Genomic DNA, 14326 nt, shown 5'->3' with positions numbered 1-14326 from the left:
CCAGTCTAAAAACGGTGCATTTTTCCTGCGTTAGAGAGCTCAATTTTATGCTCTCCCTTTTTCTCTATCCCTCCCTCTCTCTCTCGCATAATTTCGTTGTGAATTTGGAATCGTATCACAATAACTGATCGCATGCTCTTCCTCCCTCCAATTCTGCCCTCGGCTTCAAAATCTCTGGCAGAGCGCAGCGCGGACAAAATGAATTTCTCTCCTTTTCCCTCAAATTGGGTTGAAAGCATCAAGCCAACCGTGCTCTCTCATTACGGCTTGTTTCAGTCCAATTACTTTTTTTCACTCCATTCATGAAGTGCGTATTTTCTCTTCCTGCTATCATTCTCCCTCATACTGTCGTTGTCGTCATTGTCATCGAGTAATTGTCGCATATTTCATGAAATCACTTACTGGTTTAGCTCAATTAATATTTGTTAAACTGTAAACCACCCAGCATAATTTATTTACATCGTATTTTGGGTATCTCTCACGGGAATCAATACTAGAAGCCGCGACGGACACCGCAAGTTGTGTGCGCGATGAAGAAAAATCATGAAATGAATCCTGGAGGGAAACCTGGCATCGGAACTTTTCTCTTAAGGAAGGGCGGGAAGGACATCAAGGTTAAGCTTCCAATCCGACGGAGGGAGTGTCATGCATATCAAAATGCTCATGAATAATCTACGTCACCGCCGGTATTCATTTTTATTCCACGGGAATGGGAGCTGAAACTTTAAATACTACTCAAATCCGATCCGTTTTTGCTCTGGCATTGGGTTGGAATGTAAGTAATATGCAGACCTTGTGAGAACTGCTTGAATAAAGGGTAGCCCAGGTTGATGGATAAATACGATTAAATGTCCAAGAGTCAATGAATAAAGAGACTTGTAAAGAAGTGTATGACTTCACCAATTCCTGCAAAATGGGCTGTAATTTCTTTTGGCTTTGGCGATAATGAATAAATGGGGAAGATTCATTTTCGTTAAACTTAGTTTTCACACATACCCACCGGAATTCTCCAAAGAATGGAAAATCCGCATCTGAGTAAATGACCCTATTGATTTACATGCATGGAACAGCGGATAAACGTCTAACTCGTTTTTTATTGACGTTGTTTCTCTTTGATAATAATCCAGTCAATGCAGCGAGTGTTGAAAAGAAACCTCCAATTCCTTATTATGCGTTCCCGCCTTCATCATCACATTTATCACTTCCTCCGCATAGTATTCTAGCCATGCATAACCAAGCTCTTTAATTACTTTGGGTGAATATTGATTTGATATTGATTGCAGAATATGTATACTTATTATGTATACATTGATTCATCATCCCTAGTGCGGGTTATTTATTAACATGCTCTTCCCTTTGCACTTCAAAAGGCGATCCCTAATTGGTTGATCCAGCGTGATCCCATTCCTCACGGCCCGCACGGCCTCATGAGTGCCGTCCTCGGCCTTCGCTTCCGGGCGCGTCCGGAGCAATTCCTGGAGCCGGGCCCCGGAGGCGGCGGCGGTGGCAGTGACGCGGAGAGGGGAGGAGGCAACGGCCGGAGGCGGGACGGCTCCCCGCATCCCTACCACAACTCCCGCATCATCCGACTCCGCTGCGTGGCCACCATCTCGGCCCTGCTGTGGGAGGGAGACGGTAGCGTGGAGTCGCGGTTCGAGTCCCGGGGAGTGCAGGCGAGCGAGGGGAGGAGAGAAGACGGCCCGGACGCCTCACCGGCCCTGTCTCCTGTCATAGACAGCAGGGAATCTTTGTTCATAGGTGTGTGTGATTCAAGTTATTAAAGCAGAAAACTAGTTTATAGGTTAACCCTTTCGCACCGAGCGTCGGCACTGGCCGACGAGCATTTTAATACTCGAATGACCTAAGGTTTGCTCTTGCTTGCGTGAAGTTTTCAACGCAAACACACGAACAATGACTAGAGCCGACGCGGGGGAAAGGAAGTGACCTCTGAGATAGCAATGGTTGAAGTTATTCATGCCCTGCCTGAAACCCAGCTTAGCGAGACATTGGGGCCACTCCTTGGCTATTTGCCCCGATACCCCTACACATTTATGATCCCCATCAATGCAGAAATTTGATGTGAAGTGCAAAGAAACATTTTGTTGCATTCTCCATTTTTTATAGTTTATAGTTTAAAAAGAATTCTTTGTGTTTTTGCGTAATGGATTTTTAAACTTATTTTTAGCGTTGCAATTAACAACTTCTGGAGTTAGAATTTTAGTACCTTGTGTTTACTAACGTTGTTATTGTGAGTGATTGAGAATCGTTTAAAATTCTACAATTCCTGAAAGTACGAATTATTCATATAAAAGTGTGAATTATTGAAAAACGAAAGCAATATTTGGTTTAAAAACACTGGTAACCTAATAAGCTGATACCCGAGAAACTCCTTCCCTGAAAATGGATGCTTATAGAGAGGTTTAAAACATTCTTATGCTACTCGTAGAACGGAAAGCACTTTCCTCTCGTTAGCGCTGGCAGGCAAGGGTTTAATACTTCAGACACATTTCAAATATTGACGATGGCTAAGGAGCCATAAAACAACACATACTAGCCAAGAGTTAAGTTACATTTATGGAACCTCTGAAGCAAGCAAAATTCTGCAGTGGAAGTGTTTGTCTTAAAGGTTTATTAGGTGGCGTGAATTCGGGCGTCAAATCCCGATCAAAGCAGAAAAAATTGTTTCCGCCTTGCAATTCGAAATAGAAAAATGGTATTTTCTTATTAATGCTAAAGCCCATATTCCGAACACAATGAATTCGTGGTAGGAATGTCCATCAAATTGCTGCAGAGTCCAATGCTTCGTTTCTTTTATCCTGGAGGTTATGCACAATCTTATCTATAGTGTTTTGCTACCATTGCATATCCTACAGGATGACGGTGACGTAGGTTCTCACTATCTTCTTGCGGGACAATTACGTACGTTTTTCTCATAAATCGTGAGTTTTTCTCCTACAGTTACAGTTTTTTAACGTATGCGACATTATTTGAAATGTAGTATAAAAGTAATATTTCGTTTTGAAAAATTTTTTCGTATGCTAAGAGTGTACCTTGTCAATAAGCAACTAGGCAGCGTCATAATTTTTGCTACCAACCTGATAATACGTTACTACCTATTTACAAAGCATAAAAAGCACATTTTTTAAATCTCTATTTTTATTCTCCCCAGAAGTAAAACAAACTTTTTCTCTGTTTGATGCAGAGACTTACTCCACAGGTCGACTTTCTTTGCGATTTATTATAAGTTGCTTTTCTTTATGACTCACTATTTATTTCTATAACTATTTATGTAACTTTAAAACTTCACAGTAAAGATTAAAAGCATTTTCTCTGTCTTGATGTTAATCCACATAACTTGTAACTTTGTGAAGCATATAACATAAAAAAGAATTTGAGTTTTTAGGTGTATATATACAATTAAGTAAGTGCTCACGATATTTTTTAATAAAATCTCGTGAAATAACATGTTCCGCCGAAAAAAATCGGCGCGATGCAATTTCTTTTTTACGTTGAAAAAAATGTGTATATGCTTCCGCCGACTTTCCCCAGCAGAGTTGGAATTTCTTGCGCTCAAATTACAGTTGAATTAGTTCTCAAATTACAATTGAATAATGTAGAAGCAGACTTCAATTGTAAACTGTGGGAAATTAGAGTCAATGTTTTAAACGAACATGACACAAAAGAGCGGAAACGACAAGATAATCACAAGCCATTGGATAAAAACGAATGCCCGGACTAAACGAAAGCCCATTCCTATGAACAGTTCCTCAAGTTAGATCGGTTGTTTTTTTAACCATTCCAAGCAGTTAAACTCGTCTTTTACGTCTCTGGCAGTACACATTTCTAAATAATTAGCTACTGAATGAGTTTAAGTTTTTCAAAAAATGTTCCATAAAATAATCAAACGATAATGTAGAAAAAAGTATTTTTTTCATTTACATACATTTTTTAATTCCATTTTGCTATAGTTCGAACATAAAATTACATTCATTGAGTGTAGTCTCAATGTTTCAATACATTGATTACATTTTCCCTTGCTGTGTAGAATATTTAATTTGGCATTTCTTATCATTAACTTTCAGCTGATTTCAACTGATAATGTAATTCAGATCATAATTTTTTTAATAAAGCGTATTTACCACGAATATGGTTATAAAATGTCATTTTATTCTACGGCATTGCACTAAACGCAGCAGTAGACTATGTAAGATATCATTTTTTTCAAGGAAAAAATTACCGAATAGTTATAACTCATTTACCATTCTCATAGAGATATCGAGATGTGCGGAAACGATGGAGTGCAGCGCCCAAAAACTAATCATCTCAAGATTGAGAAATTATGCAAATCTTGATTGCATGGATTCCGGAAGAGTTGAAAGCACCCTCTTAATTCCGTAGTTCATAATTGTGTTTCGTTCAGAAAGGGAAAGCTAGATAACGGGTGTGGATGTTGTCATCCGGAGTGTTTGATAAGGGTATGGTTGCCCGAATGAGTTTCGAGCTCCAAAGACGGGTGTAATGGGATGGGCGGAGAAGGCACTTGGGGATGAGATACTTTGAAAGATCCGTTTCCGTGTCGTAGAGAGGAGATCGTATGTATTATCGCTTTCTGCGCTACAACTATCGACTTTCCCTTTAATATCGACCCTTTTCCTCGACTATCCTCTGCGAGCATTCGATTCAGCCGAAGAAGACAGTTTTAATTTGTTACCGTTGTCATGTGACCGTCTTGTGTTTTGTTTCCAACAATGAATCCCCTTGTTTGTTTTCGTCAATATTCAATCGCACACATAATTCCTATCTAAAATCCTACGACCAAATTTTAAATGCTATGTGAACATTATAGGAAGTTATGGAGAATGCAAGATGAATGAAAAATGTGCGTTGTAATTGGTTCATTGCCTTCTAGGGTAAGATGTTTGTTGGAAACTCTTCCGGGTACATAGAAGTTAGTTATAACAAGGATGCAGCCACTTCTTTGACATACTTTCTTCTTAATTTTTCACTTTTCAAATGCTTTTACTTTGTGATTGAGTGCTGCGGACGTTTATGACACCAGTGGTGGGATGAATGCTTGGATGATATGCCTACGGAAGTAAAATCGGTTAAGAGCAGGAAGAATAAACTTTACGTTATCAGAAATTTTTTTGTATGAAGTCCATGTCTTGTTATATATTGTTCTCGTATAAGGACTTTTTTCCTTTTAATAACAATTTCCATTAATAATACATAGCAGAAAACGAAGATAGGGTATATCAATTTGTATATCTATTAATGGTGCCTTATTTACTGTTTTGATTTTACTGTACTCCAACTGTGCATATTTGAAGTAATCATTATCTTTCAGCCAGAGCATTTGCATTAAATATTTAACAGTGGAATATTCCGCCTAATATTTTCAGAATCAGTGATGCTCATATCTGATTAATGAAGCTTATCGTGCGTTATATTGTTTTGGAAGCTGGGATGAGATTTTGTTTAAATGTTTAAATTTTTTATTACACTTTATTTTACAAAATAATTTACATTTTAGTTAACTAACCGCTGATCGTAAATTGAATGGAATTCATTTATTTAATTGGAACCAAAATTTTATTTGAATTATCACTGAAGCACCAGTTTCTAACCCTAAAAATGATGATATAAATTTGCAAATTACTCATGCCATAAATTTCAAACTCAACCAGGCCATGGTCAAAGCTGATGACCAAAGGAAGATAATTTTCTTCCAAAATTGCTCAACCTCCTTCATATTAGTCGACTAATAGAGGATAAAAGGATCCTCATCTAAACCATGATTCTAAAGAAGTTCAAAATAAAGATAGAGATGTACAGAATGTTAGCCTACGATCTTTAATTCTAATAAAAACTCGTAGATTTTAGACAGATTGAAAATTAGTCTTGCAATGAGAATGAAATAGTTTTTTTAATGTTTGGTTCTTGTAATTTATATGTTTTCCTGGTTAAATTATATCTAGAAAGAATAAAAACAGCATTCAATAGCGGCTTCCAGCCATTTTGGGATACAACGCACTTTTTACTGCAGAATAGCTATAGTTACACAATTAGTTTAATTTTATTTTTATTCCATTTGAATCACTCTTAGTAATCAGACATTAAATGCTTGTGACCCCTCATAACCGACTGCTATTGCAAATTCTATCTCGAATATAATTAAAATTTAGGCCTTACAATAGCGTTGCAATTTATTTAAAAATATATAGCCTTGTCCTACAATTCATCTCTTTACTCGTGGATACCATTCATAACTACACCATAAGAAGTTACCTTCATCTAAGCTAACGAATCAATTAAGTTATGGACACAGACTAGATTAGTGATAAAATAGTGATACATAGTGATATAAGCGTGGTTTATAGACCTCGTAACATATTTTACTCATTTTGTAAAGTATCCTTTCAGTCATTAAAATAACCTCATATGGCGTGGTAGAAAATATTTCATGAGCATTTGCAATTGCTGGAATCATACTCAAACGCCACGCAACCTCCTATCCTAGAAGAGGTAGTGGATTGTTTCGAAGGTTATCGCGGAATTACCGAGTAGCGTGGGTTTGGATTGGTTAATCGTCTTCTATGATGGTATTTATCATGCTTGCTTTGTTGAGTTACGACGCTTCATTAGGTTTTCAATATCCCACATTCCACAAAATATTTTCAGTAAAAATATTTGTGACCATTTGAAGCTGTTAATCTATGAGTCGCTAACACTCGTATGATAATTTCGTTCTTCTGCTCCATCATGCCGTATATTTTATTGTCTTTCGAGTTTATTGGAATTTGTTTTACTTATAAATGTTTCACCCCTATAAAAGTTTAACCGCATAGCCTCATATTCGACCAAAGTCTCCTTTGTTGCTTTATCTAACTAGTGGAGGGATATGTTGAGAACTTGAGTAGGAGAGAGAGTTTGATGTACTGCGAAATTTGTTATCTTTTGATAAATGCTAAAATATTATTTGAATATTGTTAAAGAACTTTAAGTATCTATGTAGAAATCTTACGGATCTTTGAGGTTGATAAAATTTGATCCAGATCTTGGTTATCTATTTATTTGCCATACCTTGGATTGGAAATAAGTTCTACTTATGAAAGTAGTTGCATTTTAATGATGACTCGTGGCCAGAAATCTGTTCTCAAAACGATCCTTGGAAAAAACCACAGCATTTAAAACGATCGCAGTCGTAAAGACTGAAGTAAGGAAAAGAGTTGTTTAGTTTTTTATCCAGCCACGGAAGAACGATAAAAAGCTGCATAGCCAGTTAAAAGTTTGGCGTATGTCTTCATCAAAAGTTCTGCTAGAATTTTCCTATCAAGAATTTATTTTGAGTATTTGAAATGTACTTCATTTGGGTGTTACCTTAAGGTACGTATGTCAAAAATATCTGTGAAGATGGAGAGGAGTGGAGCGTGGAGGAAGCCTGTTACAATGAATAGCATTTAATTTTTTAAATTTCTCATATTTTAGGGTTCCGATCGTCTCGACTGTACTGATGACCATGACATTTGTTTGCTGTCTCGGAATCCTTGAAGTCTGTGAAAGTTTCGTGGATCAAATAAAAAAAAATATTATGTTGCATCACCATCTCGGTGAACTAGGAAAATTTGAATATATTACTTTTATGGCTACCTTAACTTCGTTGATGAAATGATGCCCTAGGAGATGTTGAGCAGATTTTTTTATCGTTTTATTTGTGGAGGCTATATTGATCTCTTAGAGTGTAATAACATTTCAGGTTAAATCTATCCCGAGTCTTACTACGTATTTGAACTTCTTACCTCCGACTTGAAGTAATAGAATTGGTAATACCTCCATTTAATTTAGACTCGTGGGAGCGAAACTGAGTCCTCAAAACGTCCCGAGGCGTACGGAGTGAGGCAACAGATGAAGTCGGTCAGTTTCATCCAGCGACGGCAAAAGCAGCATCTCGAGCGAGTCTCCTTGCATCAGACTAAGTAAATATGTCGAGCGGAGTATACTCCGCCAACCCGCCTGGCGCTTATTTTTCTTTTGCGACATCTGCCGTTTTTCAGCGAGATTATGATTCCGAAACGTGCATCGCTACGGGTCCCGTTCCATCTTTTTTTTTTTTTTATATCTTCACTCAGGCCATTCCTACCCCCTTCTTCTCTTTCACTCAAACCCCCTTCTGAAAACAGGTGAAGGATGAGGCAGGGAAAAAAGAAAATTTATCGCATAAAAGACTCCTCCGACCATCGTTTTGACGAACGAAATAATAAAAAACAGGAGAAATTAAAAACAAGGGCAAGAAATAAGGAAATACCAGCAGTACTTTTTTTTTTAAAGCCGTAATGCATCTGTTATTTTCGTTTATGTGCATGGGCGTTACGCTTTTTTTTCATTTTCGTTCTTCTCTTGTTTCGACACTCGCGACTTGGCGAGTGCTGCATTTCCTTCTCCCCCTGCCTTGCCTTGTCCATCTCTTACCGTTCACTCCCCTCACGCTTCTCTGGCGTTCGTTCTTGGCTGGGTACTTCACCTCTTTTTCCTCTCGGATCCGTCCCTCAAACTCTTATCGTCCGTTTTTTTTAAATGTCATTGTTTTTGAGTCTTGCACGCACTGTTTACTTTCTGCTCATCCTCGAATGACGTACTCTTCTCTTATGTTTCATTTTACTTTCACACTAATTCTGCGTCTCTATTTTCCTATTCTGCAAATTTTATGTTTATAATTTGTCATAGGCGGATTTAGTTGGTTTGCACGGGGGCACGTGCCCGTCTCAGACGCTTAAAAAATTGACAAGAGTTTTATAACATTTATTATTACGCTCGTTTTTTTTAGTATCACGGAGCCTTAATCATTGCCCATGTGGAAAAAGGGATCAATGACTGTATTTATTATATATGTGAATTATTAATATTTTCATATTAATAAGTTTCATCATAAATGACGATAATATTTCGTACAGAAATTCTTGTATGTTTTTTTTTTAATCTCAAATATGAGAAGACCGTTTGCCTGTCAAGCCCTTTTGCCCTACAGTTTTTCCAAAATATGCTAATATGTTTAAGAAAACGTGTGAATAGTGAGTGTACGACCGTTTTTGTTCTATACTCTTCCATCATTCCGTCTTCTGATTCTACAGCCATTCGATATTTCCAAATTTCTCTTTCCGTATTGTGTTACGAGGGTCTTATTGCAACAGACTTTTACTTAAAAAGTGATCGCAGAGATGTCGTTTAACCTTCTTTATAAATATCTGGTCCACATCCATCTTATGACTGCTCATTTACAGCAAGCAGAAAATTGGTCTTGAGAGTTTTTAAAAATTAGGGTGAAATTCTAAAATTAAGAAATAGAAATAATATCGTTTCTACTACTTAGTTTTTCATTCCAAAAATTTAGAGAACTATAAACTTATCTGCAATTGATTACGTTTTTGGGTAAATATATATTACTCTTTTCCACCAGAAAAACAGTAAGTTAATTTAGTTTTTTTCCAGTGATTATTGCAATTTCGTTAATTCTAAATGCGAACGCATGAATTAGGATTCAATTTTGCCGGAAACGCTGCTCGTACCTAGAGGGCTAACTTGCCAAAACTATTATAGCAATGGACATGGCCAACTGAGTGCCGATATAGCTACGGGCATGGATTTGGTTCAGCCCTGTAAGTGTTGTCCGGTATCTATCATTAAGTTGTTCAATTAGTGCGGTTGAATTGTAATTCGGTAAATTATCAGGTTCCATGCTTAATATTGTGCTAATAAAGAAGTGTCACCTCCAACTGCTGTCAGCAAAATATTGAAAAAGTTAGTCGTCAAAGAACGGAACTTCAATTAAGATACCACGGCCAAAGATGTACACCATACAAATTGTAATTATGCAGTGAACTCACCACCATTAAAAATAATGTGTATAAATTCGCTGAATTTTAATATTCCTCAAGTTTTGTTTCCCCGGTGCAAACTACGCAACAAGTGCTGCATGTCATCAGATCTATAGAATGTAAAAAGATTTATTCATTGCGTAAATCGCAATGCCAAATAATCTCGCCTGTCAGTTTATTTCTAACTAATAAATTTTTAGCACAGAAAGTTTTCGTGAGATGGAATTTGTAGATGGTAAAAAATGTTAGCTTTTACTTATCTTTTTAAAGGTCATCCAATCACGATAGCGTTACTTTGCTATACATAGTAATAATGATTGTACAGCGTACAGTCCTAACTTTCTGGTTCGCGGTTTTCTGAAACCGCTGGGTAAGGGATACTGTACTAACATTTGCTGTAAGTTAACATTATATTCCTCTCCCTACCTCCCTCTTCCATCTTGTGTCTATTGCAGTTAGGGCCGCAGCCTCTGGCTTCTCCTCTTCACCTACGCTCACCCTCTTGTTGGCCGCGATGTCGGCCTTCGTCTCTTCGCGCCTCATACCTTCACTGTTCCTCGCGTCATCATCAGCGCCGCCCTCGGCTCCGAGGAGCCACTCCGTGGGAGTCAGAGGTGTGGCGGCGACCGCTCCTTCCTTCTCCGCCCACTCCCCGTCCTTCCCCCGCATCGCAGCCGGCTACGCCGCCGGCACCTCCGCGGTCGCCGCCACCTCGTAGCACCGTACCGCCAGGGAGGCGGGGAAGGTCACGGAAGCCAGAAAGGGGCAACGTCAACACCTCGTCATCGCTGACGTCATCAACCGTCGTCGGCTCGTCATGCCAGCGGGAAATTCAAAAGGAAAGATTTACGTCGACGCATGAGAACGTGGGATTTTTCTAAATTTCGTGAAAGAATATGGTGTTTATCGTATTCAATAACGTCAGCAACGCATGTCAACACCTCATCATCGCGAACATCATAATTTGTCGTCGGCTTCTACGGGCAGCAGGAATTTCATTAGGGATAATTGACGTTGAGATTTCGGAACGTGAGAATTTTCGATAATTGCGTTTGTCGTCTTGATTATCAAGCTCGGTTACGTTCAAAAACGTCCCCACCGCCCTTCTCTGAGCGCCAAGGGGTGGTTTTGAATCTTTTATGCGTGTTAAACTCTGGTGTCGTAATGATGGGACGTCCGCCGTTCAAGTTAAAAAGCCTCGGTCTCAAATTCTTTTCCACGCTGCCTCCTGCCAGCTTTCTCATCCTGGACGCTTAAAATCACGGTGCCGGATTAAGAAAGGACTTCTTACGAATTGGAGGAACGACGAGCGACGAAGTCGATCGCGTGTCTTCGCGAATATAGAGGGACGAATTTTTTTGGACGCCGCGGAGGGAAAACTGGAGTACGCCAAACATATTCTGATAAATCTTACCGCTTTGGCGTTATTGATTCATATGAGGGTATTGACCGGCTGGGGAATATTTTGATTCAATACTTGATGAATATAATGGAACCCATCTCTGAAAACCGGAAGGACTGGGTTTATATTTTTCAGTCTTGGAAGGCCTTGGTGGATGATAAACTCATGTCACCGTGAAGTCTTCTTTTGGTCGAATAGTAAAATTGTGTACATACTCTTAAAGATATGAACGCAAATTATTTGATTTGAGCAAATAAGGCAACGAGAGTGACCGATGTTTGGTAAAAGGGTACTTTAATCCGGTGACAAATATGCTACGGGGGCTAAAAGTGAAAACGATGGTAAAAAACCGTCTCGCGGAAATTTTTATTTTCGTAGTGCCAAGTTGAGCATAGATGCATATCAATGATGACTTCATATTGTGATTGCGCAGAATCAAGTTGAAAAGAAGCGAAGGATTCTTGTAGATATGTGGTGAGTTCCATTCTCTGGTATTCGGTTGGAGGCTCTGTCTTGGCTGTAAGAACGTCAATCACTTATGATATATCAAGGGGTATTTACGATGGGATGGGATATTGGCTAAGGGATTATTTCTTACTGCTTCTGTACTGAAAGAAATCATTACTGCCTGATAATAACTCAGCCCTTTTAATTTCTCCAACTGATGACGGAGCTTACCTGAAAAGTCATCAATTTAAAAGAGAACAGATTCACCTTGAAAAGTGTAATTCTTAGGTACTTGAAATCTACTTGTCCACTCTATGAAACACATTTGTTTATTTGTGAAATAAATGATTTCATGTATAATTACAATTGATATTAAAAGGATGAAAATATTTTTCTATGTTTTACTCTCTACGCCTATTTAGTTCCAAAATGTGTTGGAATGTTACATCCCTGCATCCCTTCTGAGAATATTTTGCTAGTGTAAAATGCGTATAGCATTTTAGACTGACCCACGGTACATATTCTCAAAGAAGCACAAGATCTTCCCTAGTTACCACATAGATAATGGTGTTAGCTGTCTATGTTGTAATGTAATATGATAAATGAAAAAACTTTCCGTCGATACTCTGTAGAATTTTTCCATCATGGGGACAGATGAAATTAGGCATATCAATTCCACAGAATATATTTTATTATAACTAAAATTGTCTTTTTTGCGTAATTTCAGTGTTTATTTCATACCGGCAATATGAAAAATGTTTGTGGTTCTTGTCACCACTTGGAGATTTTTTCGTTATATGTGATCATGCTAAAATTTTAAGCCTAGTTTTTTTTTCTTTTCTGAGCGGGTAGTTGGTATTTTTTTTAAAGTACCAACTACGTACTTTCACTTATAAGTGAAATAATAAAAGTGACTTTATTTGTATGAAAACTAATCACTTCCAAGATTTGAAGCCGAAAGTAATTGGGTGAATAATGAGTGTTTGCTTATTATTTTCTTACAGGACGACCGTATAAAGTAGTTTCTGTTGATTTTAGACTTAAAGATGAAATCCAGCTCTATAGAAGAAAACATCTTGTCTATGGTTGAAGATCACCGGATAAGGTAAGTCAGCCAACTAGCTGCGTTATTGCTGACTTTTGTGTATATTACCCTTTTTTTGTCATATGTACAATTTTACCAAATTTTGAGTCTACATCTCTCATTTATTCGCCGCACTTTGGGAACAGCGTTCGCTGAATTTATCGTTTGTGAAGAGTTTTAAGACAGTTCGTTATCTGTAATGAGATGGAGTCAAATTGAAGTTGTGATCCATGAAATTTAATGTGATATTACGGCCCTAAAAGAGACTATGCCGCAATAATCACGCCTCTTTATACATCCTCGTAATATATCAGGATATTTTCCATTCATTTATATTTCTACATATAATTTGGGTACTTGAAGATATGATGTGGGCAACTACAGAAGTATATGTCACTGCTTGTAATACGTTTTTCAAGTATTTATGAATACACAATTACATTTCCTCAAGAATCAAAGGTGAGAGTCGACTATATTTCTCGCTTGATTTTAAATGGATAACTTTAATGCGTGATTTTGGTGATCAGAACTGGCAAGACAACGTCTACGTTTTTGTCACTTTCATCTATTATAACCATATCTTCGCTACTATCATTTCGCACACAATTCAAACTTTCAGTGCTATTTGTTTTCCGTTGAATATCCGTTTTTAGATGCATGTCATGACTCATAAACCTGTGAAACTAATACGCTGGAAATTTCTTGGAAGAAATAGTGGCCTTGAACATTTGAAATGCACTTACGGTACCACGCGCTGCATTTTCAGCAAAAATTGTCTGTATTGCATCCCATGTAAAAGGTTTTGTAGGCCACCAAGAAAACTATTAGCTTAAATTTGGATCTATCATCCAGGTTGTTCAAACATATGAGGAAATATCCACCGATATCAGAACCGCGTGATTTATCTCGAACAGTTTTGCATGCAAACCGCGGAGCGCTCTAGGGTCAGGAAAATATACGATAGCCGAATAAAAAGAGGAAAGCAAATAAATTAAATCCGAGGGAAACTGGTCAAATGAGCTTGCTACATTATATTTTACTTCTCTCTTCTGGCTATTGCTTCCTCACAACTGTGTGCTTCCACTTTTTTTTAAACATTTATTACTTTTTTAACTGCAGTGAGCACGAGAAACTAACTTTCGGAGCGAGGAAAATTGGATTTGGAGGAAAGAAATGGTCTCTCTCTCTCTCTATTGGTTGGTAGGGTGCAAGCTGGTGTAGAGGAGGTACGAGTAAAGAATTAAAAAAAATCACGCGACTAGATTTGCACCATTCGCTTGATGATGGATAGTAATAGCTCCGACGGCACCACATCCAAACGTTCCCCCCTCTCCTTAACCCCACCGCTTTGCTCTTCGTGCTGAGCAGCGTGCATAAATCTTTTCCCTCCTCTCCTGCGCAGTTCATGCGAAATTGGGAAAAATAAATAACTGTCAGGGCCGGCTCAAGGTAGAAGGGAATAATAAAAAGAAAATAATGATAAGGGAAATAAATGTAGAAAAAAATCTCTCTCTCTCTCTC

General features: G+C 38.0%; 1 protein-coding gene across 1 annotated transcript in view; it reads left to right on the top strand.

Annotated features, from left to right (window-relative positions):
* The window catches only part of LOC124155726, a 70477-nt gene extending 58365 nt beyond the window's left edge, over window positions 1-12112 (top strand). The window contains exons 5-6 of the mRNA XM_046529785.1: window positions 1371-1758; window positions 10328-12112. Coding sequence (XP_046385741.1) covers window positions 1371-1758; window positions 10328-10590 — 651 coding nt within the window. The 3' untranslated portion in view covers window positions 10591-12112. The remainder of the gene's footprint in view (window positions 1-1370; window positions 1759-10327) is intronic.
* Window positions 12113-14326: the final 2214 nt, after the last annotated feature.

Source organism: Ischnura elegans, chromosome 3, assembly GCF_921293095.1.
Source record: "Ischnura elegans chromosome 3, ioIscEleg1.1, whole genome shotgun sequence".
Classification (NCBI taxonomy): domain Eukaryota; kingdom Metazoa; phylum Arthropoda; class Insecta; order Odonata; family Coenagrionidae; genus Ischnura; species Ischnura elegans.
This window is presented reverse-complemented; position numbering and strand designations above follow the sequence as displayed.